General features: G+C 40.9%; 1 protein-coding gene across 1 annotated transcript in view; it reads left to right on the top strand.

Moving 5' to 3' along the window:
* The first annotated feature begins 699 nt into the window (after nt 1–699).
* LOC116657172 (copine-4-like) overlaps nt 700–20,516 on the top strand; it is a 52,708-nt gene continuing 32,891 nt past the window's right edge. Inside the window, exons 1-2 of the mRNA XM_032458682.1 lie at nt 700–937; nt 11,286–11,400. Of these exons, the coding sequence (XP_032314573.1) occupies nt 743–937; nt 11,286–11,400 (310 nt within the window). The 5' untranslated portion in view covers nt 700–742. The remainder of the gene's footprint in view (nt 938–11,285; nt 11,401–20,516) is intronic.

Here is a 20,516-nt window from a genome sequence, read left to right as displayed (position 1 = left end):
TGTGAGTAGTAACTGGTCAGGTTTGTTGACCATTTTAAGGGCAAGCATAAAGTAAGAATTTGTTAGCCTAAGTGCAACCATTTTATTATTTCTCCTTCAGAGGTAGGACTAAGCCCCATTTCAGGAGAATGCAGTCAGAGCACTCACTGGCGTTTTACTTGAAAGACTTGGGGAAGGATAAAACAGAATAGAAGATTGAAACTGAGTTCCTCTGCTGAGTTTATGATTAAGCTCTCTGCCCAAAATATGACTCCCCTTCTTGTCCAACACCTATTCTCCTCAAAAGTGAGGCGTGTCACGGAAAAGGAGGGAATTGTAATGGAGCAGGGCTCTGTGGGGCTTTCCCAGGACAGACTCCTCCCCCATATCCTCTGCTGTAGCTCCTCTCATGCATGTTTCTTGAGTTTTTCAAATGCTAAAAACCACCACCAAATGGAAGAAATTAACTACTTGATAATCATGACCAAGGAGCCCCCAGATTTTCTGGCACCTAAGGATTGAGCACCATCAATCAATCTGAGAATTGTGCACAGCTGATCACAGACTCTGGGCTGCCCCACCCTCCACTGAGCCTTTAAAAGTCTCAAAAGGCTCAGCTGAAACCTTTCAGGGAGTTCCGCGTTTTGTGGGCGGGAGCCGCGCATTCTCCCTGCTCAGCTCTGCAGTAAACCGCCACGTTTCAGGGTTGTTTGGCCTCACTGTGCCTCCAGTAACAGTTTTGACAAAGCCAGCACAGGGGTCTATGCCTGTGGCAGGTCAACTCCAGGCGGGGCCACCCTTTCCTGGGTCCCATCGGAGCTCCAGCGGCCGTCGGAGCTCATTTCACTCCAAGGAACTGGGAGAGACCCTCCCTGGCAGAGGCCAGCTGCCCTGGGATGAGGCTGTTTGGAGCCGAGAAACATCCAGAGCTGCGGTCCACATTCAGTGTGTCCTGGAGGTGAGTTGCTCCAGCTTGTCCAGGCTGGGGAATTCTCTGCCTCCCATCTGGGCTTATTCCTTTCTGGGTAGTGAGCCACTGTGGCCTCATCAGGAGCCACTCTGGGTACATTCTCTTTTGGGAGCCAGGCCACTCTGTAAGCCTCTGTGTGAGAGTGGAATTTTAGGGCTACACCTCATCTGATATTTAGTTTGTGGGACTGTTACTGGATAGAGGTACCCCTAAATTAGGAAACACACCAAACTGTGGATTCCTGCTGCTGGCTGTGAAAAAATTTCACAAAGCAGGGTCAGAGGGATGATGTGAACGGCTGCTTTATTGCTCAGAAGAGGAAATGGAAAGAAAGTTCTTGAGCAGGGAGAAGAGAAGAAAGTAACTCAAACAAGGAAAAAGTGCTCGAGTTGCGAGTGGTCAGGCAAGATGGGCAGTAGGGACAGCTCCGGAGGCTTCCACCATCACATCCTCCTTTTGGGTGTGACGGAGTCAATTAGTCCTTTGAATTTTCAGTCTTTGTGTGGGCTTTTCTGGTTGTTGTCATGGCAATCATCGACTGTCATGGCGCTGTTGGGTGTTATTTAGCATGCTAATATATTACAATGAGTGTATAATGAGGCTCAAGTCCACTGGAAGTCAACTCCTCCACCATCTTGGACTCCATAGGGTTCTAACCAGTTCTTGTTTCTTCTCTGCAGCTGCCTCCTGAGACTTAAATAAGAGTAATTGGTTTCTATTTGAGGGAGAGGCAGGAGTATGTTGACTGAAATAAAATGCACAACCTAAAAGTTGAGAGTTATGATTTATTCAGGTGGCATTTCTGAGGACTCCACCTGGGATGACAGCCTCTCAGACAGCTCTAAGGGACCACTCTGGAAGAGGTAGGGGAGGAGCCAGGATATATAGGAATTTGACAACAAAGACCAGGTAGTCAGAACATTAAAGGATTACTGTTAATTAAAGAAAACCAGACATCTCAAGTAAAAGAATTGAGCACTTTTCTATGTATGGGAGGGAGCAAATGTCTAGGCTCATTGAAATCATCCTTTTGACAAGCACCAGTTTCCTCTCCTTTCACATTCTGAGTCCCCCCAGAGAGCACCATGGTGGGTGGCTGCAGAGGCCAGGCTGCCTGCTTGTCTTCACCCTGAGCTCACTGTGGTGGGTGGGGGGTAGTGACTGATGGCTTGATGGCTTTTGCATTCTTCATTTATTGATATGATTTGCAGTATTTTTCCTCCACAGGTATGATCTGGGGGGAAAAGCCTTGGTAACAAAAAGAAAAGTTGCTTTTAATCAGAATGTCTGCAATCTAGTGCACCATGCATTCCCCACCCCCCTGAAAAAAAAACTCCAAAGTTTCTGTTCATCCATAAAAATTTTAAAGGGAAATGGGGGCGTCATCTCAGTTAATCTTTGAGATAGGTGGTCAGAGCCCTCGCCATCCCGCAGTGTCTGCAGGCTTGTCCTAATCAACTGCTTGAGCCTGCTCTCCTGTGACTCCGGGAGGCTGGGAGACTTCAGCTGTTCTATAAACAAGAGGCAGGGGTTGGGGTGCGGGGCACGCAGGGTCCCGCTCCCTTTCAGGACTGTGTTTGTTGTTTGTATGTGTGTGCATGTCAGTACTTGCATTGGCTTGTTGACAGGTCTTTGGTGACATCTGTGATGACCCCAGGGTATCCTTCCCTGTTGCACTGGCTTCAGTGCAACACTGTGGCAGAGCATTGGATGGGACTTTCCCTGTTAGGACTGGCCTTGGGCATTCATTCAGCTTCATCTTTGATGGAATCTTGGTTGGGGGTTCTCCCCTTTTGAATTGTTGGAGCAGTTGTTAAAAATCTCCCTTTTGGGGCAAGAAAACTGTGACCCTGAAAGAGTGTTTTGCTTCCTGTTTGACGTTTGATAACATTGGCTATGAATAATTAAGTATGGATTGTCATGGGCACAATGGCTGGGCGGGAGGTGAGCCAGTGACACTCGCGATGGTAAAAGAATTTATTAGAGAAAGTATGGGAATAGAAAAGAGTTAGGGTATGCTGCCATTGACAGCAGTGGGCCAAACAGGCAAGGGGTGCCTGCATGAGGAAGGACAAGGGAAGTTTAATAATTATGCTGCTGTCGGCAACAGTAGTCCACACAGAGGAGAGTTGCCTGTGTGAGAACTGAGGGTCAGTTGTTAGGGTTTTTCTTGAGGTCAAGTCAAAAGGTGCTTGGTCGGCTTGTGCACAAATCTTTGGTTGTAGGTGAGGTAAGGTGCCCCTGGAGGGCGGTGGGGTTTATGGCTCCGATAAGGAGGGTATTACCTGGGGCTATTAGTTTCTTAGGGAAAACTTGCCCAGTAAAAACATGTCAGACATCTGAGAGCTCAGGAATGGGGGCCTTTGGACTTTGAAGGATGTCAGTTGGCCCAACGTGGGTGATCAGCCACCCGCTCCTTCATGTAGTCCCTGTGGGGTATATTTTGAAAAACTGGGAGAACTTCAGCTATGCGCCCATAAATGAGGGGAAAGTATATTTTTATTGTAACACTGTGTGTGCCCAGTACTCCCTGAGATCTGGAGAACAGTGGCCCCTAATGACTCTGCTATTATATCAAAGTGGGTCTTTTACAATTTGGCTTTTATGTTGGTAGGGGGTATGTGTGTCTTGGTACGTGAGTCCAGACCTGTTCTCTTCCTGGTTTTGCTGAAAGTGGGGCATGTGGATGTGAGTGAATGATATACATGTATTATTGCCTAGTGGATTGGGGGGGACTGGAAAAAAATTCCTGCAAATAGCCAAGATGGATGGGTTTTGTAAAAAGCTGGTAGAGGAGAAATTTGCATTTCTCTTTCTGTTACTTTGAGATGTGAATGATATACCTGGATATTCAGGGTGGGGGAAATGGTTTTTGAAACTCAAGTGGGGAAACTTTGAGATCTCTGGTTCTGTGTTTACCTGGGTTCTTCAGGTGAAAAGGGGTTTTGTTTTATTTTTTAAACTCAAGTAGAAAAACTGAGATCTATGATTCTGTGTTTATGTAAAGAATTAACTTGAAAATGAGCTGTATATAATTGACTTAAAAGTAAGCTCTTACATATTAAATACTTCTAAGTATAAAAATCTGGACAGAATGGATTTTGGGTTCATGTGATCTGGGAAGTATTCAATATTGAGTTAATATCTGATATTAAAGCTTAGCTTAAGCTTACTGGTATAATCAATACAGACACGTCTTTCATTGTAGATAGGTTTACTGAAGGTCAATATGTTAATGCTATTACTGTCACAGAGTTTGTCAGCAGGAAGAAAAAAATAACTTGGTATGATGAAATTCTTATCAGTGAATTAAATGCAAGTGTTGCTTCAAAATGGGCCTCTGCACCCCAAAAGCCAGACTGAGACTAAGAGGCAGAGTTTTGGGAGATTTATTGCTTTGTCAGGCAGAGGGGAGTCACAGCAGGCTAATGGATTAGAGACTGTGAATCCATCTTGAAGGTGGAGTCTTGAAGTTTTGTAGAAAAACTGGATGGATCAGAAAAGGTGGTAACAATCAGGGGGCTTTACAGGGTGCTGCTGCCTTCTGCTGAACCCTGGTGTCCTGGGGTAACTGGAGGGTCTGTCCATTCTTCTATTTTGGGCCCATTACCTTCTTCCTGGAGCACAGCCTCTGGGTAAAAACTATTGTAAAGAATGTAAGGGAGAAGTTTAGGGGCTGCTTAGCACAAGCAGTAAGGGAGAGAAAGCAAATTGTAGGATTTCTGAATAGAAATAATCAGCAAACAGTTTTAACATCAGGGAAATTAGTTCCTTTCCTACTTCTTCACAAGTGAGATGGGAACTTTTGGGTGAACTCCTTGGAAATGATTGTGTTTTAGGAATAGTTACTCAGAAATGATATCTCCAGATATTTGGTAGCTTGAAAGTTTGGAGCTGGCCTGAATTAGGTTAAATGATGGAGATTTATTGAATGGCTGAATCATTCCCAAATGGAATAAGATACTGAGGCATTCATTGCTGAGCATTGGCTTCCCTTTGCAGAGAAGTTAGATTTATTTAGGACTGTTTTTTTAACTGAAGTATAGTCAGTTACAATGTGTCAATTTCTCATGTACAGCATAATGTCCCAGTCATGCATTTATATATATTCATTTTCATATTCTCTTTCATTAATGGTTACTGCAAGATACTGAATATAGTTCCCTGTGCTCTACAAAATTTTTTTTTATTTATTTTTATATATAGTTGTTAACATTTGGTATTTAGGACCCTTGAAAGATATGTTCAGTGCCACCCTGAGATATTTTCTGTAAATAGCACATGTTTTTGAAAGTTACTGATTTTGTGTTTGTCAATCGGCAGAATGCTAATGTAGGGGACAGTTCAGAGTTGCTTACTTCTTGGTTTTCACTGGAAATTAAGGTTTTTAAGAGATGAGAATTCTAGTGTAAACATGTCAGTAAATCCACTGAAAATAATAAGGGAAACATTTCAGTATTCAGTGGGAAAGTAGGATATATGTTTTGAGTGAAGGAAGGTATGAAGAGTGGTGTTGCATTTTGTTAAGGGCAAAGAAAGTGATTTGGTCCCGGAGCTGGTTGTTTGTGGATAAGGAAGAAAACAGGGGACAGACTCATGTGGACACAGAAGGTAGTGGAGGGTTTGTGGGAAGGGAGCCCTAAAAAAAGGAGTCCTGTGCATGGTCCTGCAGAGATTAGATTAAACTTAATTAGGTGAATGGATTTTGTTACTAAAAGTAGGCTGGTGCAGGTCTAGACTTGGTTTCTCTCTGTTAAGAGAACAAGTTTGCTTAGAGTGCTTGTGATAACAGATGGTGTGAAACTTTCTGATATTTTTTTTACAAGCTTCCTATCACATCTTGTTGACTAAAATAAAATCACACAATGTGAGAATTGTGGGTTAAGATTTACTTGGAACAAAATGAGGACTATACCCTGGGAGACAGCACCTCAGACAGCTCTGAGACACTGTTCCAAAGAGGCAGGGGGAGAACTCAGTATTATATATGATTTCAGTGAAGGGGGTACGTGCAGTCAGACACACATTAGGCAGAGGCTTGCTGCTAGTCACCAGGAGCAGATGTCACCATTGATGATTTTACTGCTTTTCTAGATATGATGAGAGATAAGATTTGAAGTCATAAAATCTTCTCCAGAAAAATAACTATCTGAATGCCTGTTCAGTTTTCCCAGAGCACAGAGGACCTCCATCCTGAACACCTTTCAGGGTGTGTTGGAGGTCAGCGGCTGTATTGGCTCATGATTTAATCCAAGCAGGGTTAGATGGCAGTTGCCAATTTTTAGTTAGCAAGGCTCCCTCATGGTCATTAATTTGACCATAGTTTGGGAAGTATTTCATGGCCATTTTGCCCCATGGTGCTAGGAATGCTTATTCCTAGGTCAGGCGAGGATTTTGTTGACGGGCCACTCATTGTAGTGTTCGGGATGAGGCCTTTTTAACAGTAGCACCAAGTCTTGGACCCCCTGTCTTACTAGTCCATTATGGTCCAGGAAAATATTCCCTCTTGTTGCTTCTTCCCATATCTAGACTTACACCATTACAATCACTGGTCTCATACAGAAGTCTATATCTGGTCTACTGCTTCAAGTTGTCTAGTCATTATTTTATCAGAGGCTCAGTCATGTATTTGGTAATGCAACAAACAACAATTTTGTGAAACAGGCAAAATACAAATAATTCAGTTAACTGTATTAGTAAGGTCATAAATAAGAATTTATGCCAAGAACTTCCATTAGGTGTGGCCCAGTGTATCCCCAGATCATCTGACTCAGCCTCTTCTGTACCAGTCCTATCTTTTGAGTAAGGTGTTACACAGGCATCGTTCATAGGGCACCCAGCCAAATTTTCTAGCGTTATTAGGTTGGTTACCCTTAGTATAGTTTAATTTTTCCCAACATAAGGGAGCCTTTACACTTAAATGTCCACAGCCCGGTGTTAACCATGTAAGTCTTTCCCATAATTGAGGGAGGTTATATTCTTTCCCTGAAATTTTACTTGTCGCCTTGATTGAGCTTTAGTGATCTTATAAGAAAATTCATATTCATGGCCAGGCCCAGTGTGGGTATTATTAATTGGCCGGGTGAGGAGATCCCACCTAGTAATATCAATAGTGGCCTAAACAGAACTATGCTTTCTTTTTTTTAGAATAAATTTTCTAAAGGTTATCTAGTTAGAGTCTTGGAGTGGGGAAACCCACCAAGGTAACCCAGAGGTACTGGATATAGGTAATTGACCATAAGCTTAACAATTGTATTAAATTTAACTCTGCATAAAATTGTGAAATACATTTAGCTCATAAGCAAAGGCGTGAGCTATTATCAAAGTAATGGGTATACAGGCCTGGTCCAGTGTCTTGGGTCAGCTGTCTACCTCAGATGTCATCTTCTCATCCTGGTCTGGTAGCTTCTCCCTTGAGCATTGTTTTGGGGTGATTTTGACATCAGTAGTACTCTATATAGGCCAGTCTAGTGCAGGGGACCTTTGTAATCAGAAGTATTAATCCAAGAGTCAATTCCCTTCAGTTTCACTGAGCATGAGCTAGTTAAGAGTACCTGATAAATGTCCTTCCATCTAAGTTGGAGATAGTTCTTAAACTGTGTCTTTTCCAGTATGCATAATCTTCTGGTTGCAGGTCATGAAGCATCAGATCTTCATCCAAAGATAGATTTCTGAGATAAGCTTCAGAAACAAACTTAGAGTGTCCTTTTAATAATTCAGTTAAACTTTACAAAACAACAAAGATCTATCTGGGAAGTGAGTCCTAGGCAGTAAATGCAGACCTCCATTAACAAAACTAGAATTTCATATTCACCAAAATGTAATTTTTTCTAAGTTATCCTCATTTTTATCAAATACAGCAAAATCAACATTAATTTGTCTGCAAGTTAGTCTGATTATTTGATCATATAGGCTCTTTTATATTGCCTGTGTCAGAACTTTTCATAAGGAGACTCAGGCTGAAATTTTAATAAGGTCTTCTAGGGCCAGGAAAACCACATCAAGGGCTTGTCACAGGTTTTGCTTTACAGATCTTTTGGAGGTCCTCAAAATACCTTGAGATTCCTATACCTGTTAGGAGGTGGTCTTGAAGCCACTGAGGACCTAGGAGTTTCCCATCTCTAGAGGGATCAGATAGAAAAGATAACTGTTCCAAACCTGCTTACATAGGTGTAATAGAGCAGATGGCTGTGAGCCATAATTAGCTTAAAGAGAAGGGTTTCTTTATATCTGGAAAACACAGGTTAAACACCAGTAATGTTTCAGACAGGAACCATAAAAATTATAACCATTATCAGCCAGTTCACTCAGTGCTATGTAACTAATCCTTTTTTGTTATTAGTTTTACAAAGCCATCAGGTTTCCCATTAGAATTCTTTAATTTATTACCCAATCCAACATTATGGTCTGAAAGCTAACAAAAACCTGTACTTATCAAAGAAGCCTTTTCTATAAAAACTTCTTGAAAAGGAGGCATTTTGCAAAGGCATCACAGTAAACCATAACTATCTATGAATAATAAACACTTAAGGCACAGTTAAAAACTTGATTACAGTGCAGTTGACAAGAAACTTGGGTACTGCTCTGACATACAACATTTTAAGATAATAACTAGAATTATGACTAATAGCATTTTACCAGGATATGCCAGATTTTTGAGTTCTATATAATTTCTAGGATATCTATATTAATAACATTTTCCCATGCAATATAACTTAAGAAGATTTATTCATTTGACAATGCTTCCCATGTAATTTAACATACCAATGAAACGTACTAGTTTAAAATCTCACCTTGGATGTTCAGGGACCCTCTGAAGAATTCCAAGGTTAGATGGAGGTCAAAAGAACTCTGATTAAAATTTGATACTTGGGAAGCTTGTTAAAAACTTTGAAAATGATACTTTGATAAAAGCGTAGGTCACTATGGAACAATACTTATCCCCAAGATAACAATAAAATATTTCAAAGGCAAATACAGAACAGATCACCTAAGAGGTAAAAGAAACTTCACGATCTGTTACTAAAAGCAGATTGACGTTTTAAGAAAACTTTGTCCTCTTAACAGAGAGACAGAAAACCAAATCTAGTCTTGTACCAGCTTACTTCTAAGATTCATTTACTCAACTAAATTTGTTGTAAACTTAGCCAATCCTGACTATTTACAAAACTCATCTTTTACACACTCATCTTACTATCCTAGCACACTGAGATGTTTCCCTTAATAACAGAATATTTCAGGGTGGCACCAAACATTTATTAATATTTCTAAATACCTTTAGTTTCTCTGTGAAGAGAAGTCAATGTTCAGTCATTAACATTTCAATATCTTCTATTATCTGAAAATGACCTAGCTATTTAATAAACTTTCATCATTTAACTTAATTTAGCACAATTCTAAAATTTCAAGTTACCAAATACCTGGGGAGATCATTTGAGTAGACATTCCTGAAATAATCATTCCTAAAGATTTTACCCAAAAGTTCTTTCTCATTTGCATTTAAGTCACTTATAAGAATATTATACCAAGTTATTTTTCTTGTAGACATATCTGTAATGGGTATAACAAGGTCTTATTGGACTTCTGAACCTCAGTACAATAGAAGTTTTCTGCTTAACAATAATGAATCCAAAGACATGTCTGTATTAATCAAACCAATAAGCTTAATCTAGCTTCAAATACCAGGTATCGATTTACTACTGAATATTTTCTAGATCACATCAGCCTGACTTTCTTTCTTTCTTTTTCTTTATTTTTCCCCTGGGGTAACTTTCTTTTTTATTGAAGTATAGTTGATTTACAATGTGTTAGTTTCTGATGTTCAACAAAGTGATTCAGTTATACTCATATGTATACATCTATTCTTTTTCAGATTTTTTTCCATTATAGATAATTACAAGCTATTGAATATAGTTCCCTGTACTGTACAGTAGGACCTTGTTATATATCTATTTTATATATAGTAGTTTTCTATCTGTTAATCCCAAACTCCTAATATTTATGCCTCTCACCCTTTTCCCCCCCTAGTAACCATAAGTTTGTTTTCTATGTCTGTAAGCCTTTTTCTGTTTTGTAAATAAGTTCATTTGTGTCTTGTTTTAGATTCTACACATAAGTGACATATGATATTTGTCTTTCACTGTCCAGCTTACTTCACTTAGTATGATAATCTCCAGGTCCATCCATGTTGCTGCAAATGACATTGTTTCATTCTTTTTATGGCTGAGTAGTATTCCATTGTGTATGTGTGTGTGTATATATATATACACATATATATGTATATATATGACATATATGTAACATATTCTTTATCCAGTCATCTGTCAATGGACATTTAGGTTGTTTCCATGTCTTGGCTATTGTGTATAGTGCTGCTGTGAACATTGGGGTGCAGGTGTCATTTTGAATTGGAGTTTTCTCTGGATATATGCCCAGGAGTGGGATTGCTGGATCATAGGGTAACTCTATTTTTAGTTTTTTAAGGAATCTCCATACTGTCCTCCACAGTGGCTGCACCAATTTACATTTGCTGAGTTAGCTTTTGTTTAAATGGTGATTATATTAGACTCAAAAGAAATAGTGCCTTCCCATTTTAGCAATTCCCCCCTCCCCCACCCCAGGCTTAAGCATTTTGTTGTTGTTGTTGTTGTTGTTGTTGTTGTTGTTGTTGTTGTTAGGAGGTGTTGGGTGAGTCAGCTTTTACTTAGATGATGATGATGTGCAGGCTTAGAAAAATTTATGAAGTTCAAGGATGATGACTACTTGGTTTCTCACCAGCAGGGCCACACCGTTAGGGCATCTTCTCTGTCATAGGCAGGAGATCTGACATGCGTGGGAACCAGGAGCTGGATGCTGTGCACAGGGCTGCTTCTGGCAGGAAGTTTTATTATAACCACTTCAACACACCTCTCTGCCACTGGTCCCTCAGGCAAATAACGATGACTTTGTTGTATTGATTGCATCTTTAACTCCGTTTAGTTTTAAGGGAGTTTCCCTATGGCTCCAAGATGGAATTGTCCCCCTAAAGAGCATAGAAGGCTTTTCTTGGTGAATTTTGATACTTCACTAACATTGTAGATCAGCAAAGGCTGGGCTTTCTGACTTGTACGTCAATCTCAGGTTCCGTTTGGGACGGGGAGAGGTGGGCGTTAGGCGGGAGGGAGAGTGAAGACTATAGAAGTGGCCTCAACCAAATGAGTAACTAGTTGTTAAAGCTAGCCAGTTTCTTCCCTAACTCTGCCGATCGACAGGGTGTGTGGTGTGTCTCCTGGCTGATGGCAGCTCCTAGGAGATGCATTCACATTCAACCCACCCATCCTGCTGTCTTCTCTTCCAGGGAGCTATAGATTTCACTGCCTCCAGCGGAGACCCCCAGAACAGCTGTTCCCTGCAATACATCTGCCCTGACCAGCGCAAGGAGTACCTAAAGAGATTTGCCAAGACTATGACAGGTAGGAGACTGCGTTGGCCCCAGCCTCACCAGTGGCTCCTGGCCGACCCTTCACAGAATAGAAATTTCAGTCTGGCACTGACTCACACTGAGACTCACGAAAGAACAGAACAAAACCTTGCCCCAGACGTGTCATCCTCTCCCAGCCTACAGAACTGAGTTTGTGCCTGCTCACCTGGGTCACCCAAATAATTCTTTCTCCACTTTCTTCTCTTCACTGGCTGGCAGGACCACTGGATAGCGATTTGGGTTTCCATGGTGTAGTTTTAGGAAGTGTCTTGTTATGCAAAGTCTGGTCCATGAACCAGTGGCATAATATCACCTAGGGACTGAGAATGGCAGGCCCAACTCGAGACTCTGAAGCAGAGTCTGCATTTTAATGAGATTCCCAGATGATCTGTGTGCACTTTGGAGTTTGAGAAGCACCAGTTTATTGGGAACTATTCTCTCCAACCCTTGCAGCGACCCTGCTGCAGTGGGTGGTGTGTAATGGGAGAGGAAAGCCATAAAGGAGGGGAGGCAGTCTGGGCCCTGCCCCACCACGGAGGCAGATTTAAACCCGGCTTAGCTCACTCCACAGCTGAAGCTGGTAATTGCAGGGTCTTGCTGACCACAAAAGCTGTTGGTGACTATAGCAGAGGGTGTGTGTCTGCCTACGAGCACATGTGTACGTGTGTGGATTTAGAAAACATGATTTTGAGGTCAGCTCAGCATTATATTTATTTTTACTTGATGGTAAATATTGACCTTTCCCAGCAAGAGAATTCCTTGTAAGAAGTAATTTGCATAAATTACATTAAACTGAATTTATTCTGCTTTTCCAGCATTTCCAGGTTGAGGTGAGGTTATTCACCTGTTTGTTCAAGAAGGCTCTTTGGGGTAGAAGCAATGTAAACATAAATATGGGTGAATCTCAGTTGAGTCCTGGTGGGATTGTAAAACAAGGCTGGTTAGTAATGAGTAGTAACGAGCTGACCTGTTAAACCAGGAAAACAAAGAGAGCGACTCTGTCTTCCAGTTTCAGGAGATATTATGGGATAGCCTGATTTCTGCTTTTCTAGCCTCATAATTAGTGATAACTGTATTAAAAACCTGGTATGCAGGAAGTGACAAAACCTAGTGACCAGAATGTGCAGAGAAACCAACAGGACAGGTAACAGGAAAGTTTCCATCAGGGTCCTTCCCACTGGTGAGTCCCTGAACTCCACTTGGTCACTGTCAGAAACTCAGGTGGACGTCCAGCCAGTTGGGGATGAAAGAACAGGTCCAGTGAAATCAGACTGCTTTGAGCACTCAGGCCCTTATGCATTTGGAACAGAGGGCAATAAATAGCACTTTAAATTATCTTGTTGAAGTGAGCCTTACACTTAACCGTGAAATACTGACTATGAAACGTGAACCCGATTTTCATTCTGGCCAGCTTCTTTTATATTTTTGAGTGTTTATATAAGCATTTAATTTTCTTTAAGCCAGTGAAATAGAGCTCTTTTACTAATTAATTTTGGTTATACCATACATCTATGACACACAAACACACAAAGCACAAAGACTTCATAGTTCTCATTCCAACACTCTAGCCACGAACCGGGTACACAATGTAAAACCCATCAGTTACAAGTGGTTGGATTCAAACTGGGTTTCTGGCAGATGGAACAAATCAAAGTTGCCTGTCAAGATAGCTAAACGTTTTTACTAAGTTCTATGGAAGACATGTAAGACTGTTTGTCCTTGACAAGCCAAGTTCCAAATTACCCCCTTTCTCAAAATTTGCAATCCAGAGGTTGTAACAGTAGTTGAGTCAATGGTACCCCCATAATTCCCATTACTGGGACAGAAGTTTCTGATAGTGTTCCCAATTTACAGTTCAGAACTGAGTATGCCACTCCAGTATTCACTAGAAAGTCCACTAGTTGAGACCTACCGTCAGTTGTACCCGAGGCTCTTGGGTGGCAGTTGTTATGGGGGTCTTTAACATGCTAGGAGCCCCGGGCCCCATCAGTCATTACCACCTTCCTCATCTACGGTTCCTTGGGTGACCAGTACATTGGAAGGTGCTTGTTCTTCCTTTTCTTTCTTTGATTTTAGTTTTGGGCAATCCTCTCTGCAGTGTCCCTCCTCTTTGCAGTAGACACCCTGATTAATCATCATGGCTGGCTTTTTCTTATCTCCCTCTTGCTCTTTGGGCTTCTGTTGACTAAAGGCCCTTGAGTGAGTTGGCTTTCTGTTTCTCTCTTCTCTAGCATTATAAACCTTAAAGGCAATGTCCAGTAATTCTCTGGGGGTTTTTGGCTCCTGCTCCTTCAATCTTGTTTAATTTATGCTTTATACCACCTGAGCTCTGGCTGATGGAAGTCCCAGTTACCACGCGTGCATCTTCAGGGTCATCAGGATTAGGGTGCTGCATTTTCCATAAGCCTGATGGGTCCATTCCAGAAAAGTGGATGGGCTTTCTGTTGGTTCCTGTTTCAGGGCTTGCACCTTGTCAAAGGTAGCCTGTTTTGGGAAGCCCTTTCTGAGGCTAGCTAGGACGTATTGTTTACTGTGGGCATTTGTGGGTTCCTTTGATTTAGACATTGGGCCTCCTTCTGAGTGGCCTCTGAAACCATTCTTTTTCTTAGTCACAGGTGAATAACTACAATTAGACCAGTCATTCAAGATCTTATCCAGTGGGCTACTGGATGGAATAGATGGTGTGCCCCCCATAGTACCTTACTTCAAATATGTAAATACAAATACACATTTCAGATTGTAATGTCAGGCCTTTGTCAGTAAATGGAAGCACAAACTTACAAATGACAGGTTAGCCAATATGGATACAGAAAAGAAGAAAACAAATTCAAACTCTACTTTTGCTTCTAATATCAGCCTGAGATCTCAGTTACAGATGAGTGTCTGTTACTCAAATTCAGACAGGAGTTCCCCACCTGTCTAACTAGAGAGCTCCCAATGGGAGGTCAAGGGGCCTTGGTCATCACTGGGAACTTACCCTAGGCCTGTTGATCTGATGAAGCACTTCAAAGAAACAGAGCCATCTTTTCTTCCTCAAAGGGGTTAGTTTGGGTGACTGCAGTCCATTGATGGGTGGAAGGGCAAGGGATGAAAGGATCCCCAGAGCAAAATTGGCTTTGGCAGCTGCTGGGCTCCATTCTCCATCATCCCTCCCATCAGCCCAGAGGGGCAGTCATTCAAGGCCTGATGGCCCAGCAATGGGATGGAACCTGAAGCTCCTCTTAGAAGTGGGTGGTCTCACACCTCACATTGGGTGCCATGAATTTGTTGCCAAAAGATTGGCCCCCATCCCTGATGAGCCAAATTGAAACTCAGAAACAAGGTCTTAGAACTTAGAAGAAAGAGACAGCTTTATTGGTTTTCTGGGCACAGGGGGCTCACAGCAGGCTGGTGCCTTCAAAACTGTGAACCCAGGGGGAGGTTATAGCTCAGTGGCAGTGTGCCTAGCATACACAAGGTTCTGGGTTCAATCCCCAGTACCTCCTCCAGGAATAAAGAAATAAATAAAACCTAATTACCCCCCCCAAAACAAAAACAAAACAAAACACCCATAAACCCACCTTGGGGATGGGGTAAGGTGATTATATAGCCATGGCTCAAACAATAAAGCATCGATAACAATCAACTGAATCATCTTTTGTCATAAGACTTAGAGTGCTCTCATGGTGTCTCCAGGTGGCCAGTTTTATAGAGGCTAGCAGTTGTCACTTTTTCAATCTCTTTTTCTTGTAAGCACCCATGGTGTGGTCTTGGTAATTCAGGCTATTTGTAAGTTTACAGTTTCATGACCTCCCTGGAGAACTCAGAAACCAAATATGATTATTACTTACAATTACTAGAATAAAGCAGAAACAGTATAATTAATAGCTTTATTTTAGCAATACACCTGGAGCTTTGAGTAGTAACTGGTCAGTCAGGTTAGTTGACTGTTTTAAGGACAAGCATAAGAATAAGCAATCTGTTAGCCTAACTGGAACCATTTTATTAACTCTCAGTTAGAGAATGATCCAGGTGCTGTAACTGAGCAGGGCCCTGTAGGGCCTTCCAGGGCCAGACCCCTCTCCCATATCGTCTGCTGTAGCTCCTCTCTTGAATGGCCCAGATAATAGTATCTCATGTATATTTCCTGAGTTTTCCAGATGCTTAAAAATACCACCAAAGGGAAGAAATTAACTATTTGATGATCAAGGGTGCACAGCCCCAGACCTTCTGGCGCCTAGGGCTTGATGGTGTTACCGCCACATCAACCCAACAGACAACTTCCCACCCTCTTTACCTGGCCTTTAAGTATGCTTTGCTGAAATCCTTCAAGGAGTTCAAGGATTTCTTGGGTATGAGTGACCCCGTCCTCATTGCTTAGCTCTGTAATAAACCTTTCTCTGCTCCAAACTTCAATGTTCCAGTTTGGTCTCATGGTGCAGCAGGCACATGAATTTGCCTTCAGTAACAATTTTGGTGAGCCAGCACAGGAGTCTGTGTCTGTGGCAGGTCAACCCTGATCAGGGGCAGCCCCTTCCCTGGGTCCCAGCAGCTGTCAGAGGTCACTGAGCTCCAGGGAACCAGGAGGGAAAATTCCTGCCAGGTGCCAGCTGCCCAAAGGTGTGAGGCTATTTGGAGCCAAGAAAAGTCTGGAGCTATGGTCCGCATTCAGTGTCACCTGGGGGTGAGTCTTTCTGGCTCATGCAGGCTGGGGAGTCTCTTCACCCACTCTGGGCTCACTCCCACTGGGAAGTGAGCCACTCTGGGCTCATCATGAGCCACTCTGAGTCCATTCTCTGCTGGGAGCTGGACCCATCTGTTTGGAGGCCTCCTGGTAGCTGAAGTGGAATTCTTAGACTGCATCTCCTCTGATTGTCTGTGCAACTGTAGCTTATTTGTTGTTTGTGTTTTTAGGTGCATCATTTTGGGTTGGGCCACCCCAGTTGTGTAGGATGGGAAAATTCTACCCTCTGCATCTGGGTTCCTTCCTTTACTGACAGTAAGCCCCTCTGGTCTCACTCTGGAGTCACTCTGGGTCCATTTTCTTTTGAGAGCTGAGCCAGTCTGTATGGAAGCCTCCATCTGGGAGTGGAAGTGGAATTTGGGGCTACACCTTGTCTGATCTTTTGTTTATGGGAACATGTCTGTTGTGTGTAAGTGTATGTGTCAGAACTTGCATTGATCAGCCGAGATGTCTTTGAATAATGGGGCTTGCCTGTGATGACACCCGGGTGTCCTCCCCTGTTGCAATGGCCTCACTTGTGGCAGAGTGTTGGTCAGGATTTTCCCTTTCTAGCCTTGGTCTTTCATTCCGCTTCATCTCTGATAGGGCATCAGTTGGGGTTCTCTCCTTTTGGACTGATGGGGCATTGGTTAGGAATCTCCCTTTGGGGCTAGGGAACTATGACCCTCAGAGACCATTTTTAATTGTTGTTTGCTTAATATTTGATAACATTGGCCATGAATAATTAAATGTAGATGATCAGAGATCTTTTCCTTCTTATATATACAGTCCTCCTAGAGTATATTTTGCAAAACTGGGAGATCTTCAGCTATGCTCCCATAAATGAAAGAATATGATATATTTATTGCAACACTGTGACCTTAGCACTCCCTGAGATCTGGAAAACAATGGCCTCAGTGGCTCTGCTGTTATATCAAAATGAGCCTTTTGCAACTTGGCTTTTATCTTGGGTGTGTGTGTGTGTGTGTGTGTGTGTGTATTTGAGTGTCATGGTACCTGAGTCCAAATCATATTCTCTCTTCTTAGTTTGCTGAGAGTGAGGCATCTGAATGTGAGTGAATTTTATATATAATTATATATCTATAATTTGTATGAACATTTAGAGGAGGAATTTATATTTCTCTTTCTGTGCCTTTGAGATGTAAATGATCTACCTGGGCTTTCAAGGAAAGACTTTTTTTTTTTTCAACTCAGGCACAAAAACTGAGATCTCTGGTTCTGTCTGTCTTTATGTAAAATTACCATTAAAAGAATTCTATTTAATTGACTTAAAAGTAAGCACTTACAACTTAAACACATCTAAGTATAAAAGAAGCTAGACAACAAATTTCAGGCTCATGTGATCATATTGAAATTTTCAATATTAATATCTGATATTAAGTCTAGCTTAAGTTTGATATACATTCAATACAGGTATGTCTTTTATTGTGTCTGGGTTTACTGAAGGTCAATAGGTGCATGTTGTTTGTGTTGCCGAGTTTGTCAGGAAGAAAAAAATTCAATTAACTTGCTATGACAAAATTCTTATACATGGATCAAATGCAAATAACGTAATAGCTATTGGGTGAACTCTTTTGAAATAATTCTGTTTTAGCAATGTCTACTTAAAAATGGTTTCTCCAGATATTTGGTAACTTGAAATTTTCAGAGTTGTACTAAATGTGTCAAATGATGGAAGTTTGTGCAATAGCTAAGTCACTCCCAAACAAAGAAAGATACTGGAACATTATTGACTGAACACTGGCTTCCCTTTACAGAGAAACTAAAGGTGTTTAGGGCTATGATTAAATATGTTTGGTGCCACACTGAGATATTTTCTATTAAAAGCACATGTTTTTAAAAATTATTATTGGTATTTATGTTTGCCGATCTACAGAATTCTAATGGAAAAGGCAGCTCAAAATTGCTTACTTCTTGGTTTTCGCTAGAAATTAAGGTTTTTAAGAGTTGAGGATTCTAATTTAAATGTCATTAAATCTAGTAAAAATAATAAAGGGAACATTTCACTATATGTTATATAGTAGGAAAATAGGATATATTTGAGTAAAACCTATGAGGAATGGAATTGCATTTTGTTAAAGGAAGCGTTTGTAGAAAGGGACCCCTAAAAGAGTTTTGTGCATGGCATGGTAGGACTGAGATTAGATTATATTAAATTTAAGTAAATGGTAAATGCTTTTTTTTTTTTTTTTTTTAAACTGGTGCAGGACTAGATTTTGCTCCTCTCTGTTAAGAGGACAAGTTTACTTGCTTGTAATAACAGATGCTTCTGAGAACAGATTGTGTGAAACTTTTTGATGTTGTTGATAAACTTTCTATCAAATTCTAGTAAAAGTTCTTTTGACTTCAGCTAACTTCGGGAGGTTTCAGAGGACCCCTGAGACATCTCAGAGAAAGATATTAAGATAACTAGGATTGGCTGATATGTTAAATTACATGGCATTGTCAAATGAGTGATAAGCCTCCTCAGATTATATGATACTGGTAAATGTTATTAACATAGACATTTTGGAAATTATGTCAGGTTTCTGAAGTTTAGGTATGTCCTGTATAATGCTATCAGTATTAAATCTACCAAGTTCTAGCCATAATTCTAGTTCTGGTCTACTTGTTATCTTAATATGTTGTATGCCACAGCAACCTGAAGCTTTTGTCCAAAATGTTATCAGATCTTTAACCTTTCCTTTTTTAAGTCTTTTGTCATTTATAGATAATTACGGTAATGCTTTGCAAAACTGCTTCATTTCAGTAAGATTCATACAAAGAACTTTTTGATAGTACAGGTTTCTCTTAAATCATACTGCTGAACTTGGGAAGGTGTCTAAAAGTCTAATGAAAACTCTGATTTTGTAAAAACTTAGTAAAAAGAACTGATTACATAGGATTGAGTAAACTGGTGAATACAATTACAATTTTTTTTGTTTTGTCTGAAATTTTACTGGCTTTTAGTCTACATTTTCTAATTAAATTGTTGATCAGATCTTTGTCTCCCTATCAATATTAAAAGTTATTGTTTTTTGTTTGTTTGTTTTGTTTTGTTTGTTTTTTACTTCCAAACACACTGTGGCCCCAAAGTTTAGGACAGAAAGCATCCTGTTGTTAAAAGCACATGTAAGATACTTGTGTAAGAATTGATTGTAAGTGATAAAATATATGGCCTATACTGTTTCCCCATTAACAGACCTCTGAGCCTCTATAAGTTTATCTGATTAATTTTCTCCCAATGTGGATAGCTAAGCAAATATAAAGGAGGCCTAACATCAAAAGACATGATCTGAACCTGGGGCAGGATCCATCACCAAAACATTGAGGGGCAAACATTTTGATCATCAATGTTTTCTGTTGAAAGGTTTGCAATCAAAAGGGGAAATGATGGGAAAATCTGCATATAGTGAGAAATGGGGAAGTCACCCCAGCTTATACAGAGTTTAACTGAAACTTTCCTGATGGAAGTAGCCTGTTTTATGGCCTTTTGGACATGCATTGTACATCTACTTTGGCCTTGAGGAGGGGAATGCATTTGAAAATCAAAATGGAGTAGATGTGATTCAAACATTCAAGGTAAAACTAGGTGACCATTGGGGTGTGATTTCAGATATGTTCTTGTATCATTGAGAACTCAAATTTTCTGAGCTATGTCACATTTGGGGGAATCCCCAACCATTCTTGAAGTAGTGCCTGCTGGCACCTGCAGCCTTATGACTTCAAGATCTCCTCTTGTAACTATTAAATTTTAGACAATAAAATTGTTTTAGATCAAATGTTAGCAGAAAAGAGATGAGTAATGGCCAATAGCTCCTGTTGTGAATATGTTAATATCACATCAGAAGTTAGAACCTGCTTAGATAAAAGACAAGAGGCTACCTGGCTACAAGTCTCCACTAAAGTGCCAGGTGCAGACTGGTTTTCAGGCTCATTCACCTGAATTCCTCTGGGAATGAGGAATAAGGTCTTTTTTGTCTATTAAAGTTCTGGTTGTCACTCCTCCAACTATTTCTAATTAGGTCTGTTGGCACCACAAGGGTGGACTAAAAGGTTATGATCTTAATTATACAAGACTCAGATTATTATACAAGGATTTGAAATTTGGAGATATTTTCAATGAAGTGTCTAATCCCCAAAGTGAGGCAGGACTGCACCCCATTTCAGCAGGAAGTAGCCAGAGCAGTCATCGTCCCATTCCTTGAAAGATATGGGGAAGGATGAAATAGGATTGGAGATTGAAACCAAGTCCCCCTAAAACAGGGTCCTCTACTGAGTTTATGGTTAACTTCTGTCCAAAACATTATTTCCTTTCCTGTCCAACACCCATTTTCCTTGAGACTGAGGAGTATCAAAGAAAGGGGTGGGGTTGTAACCTAGCAGGACCCTGTGGGGCCTTCCAT

This window comes from Camelus ferus, chromosome 17, assembly GCF_009834535.1.
Source record: "Camelus ferus isolate YT-003-E chromosome 17, BCGSAC_Cfer_1.0, whole genome shotgun sequence".
Classification (NCBI taxonomy): Eukaryota; Metazoa; Chordata; class Mammalia; order Artiodactyla; family Camelidae; genus Camelus; species Camelus ferus.
This window is presented reverse-complemented; position numbering and strand designations above follow the sequence as displayed.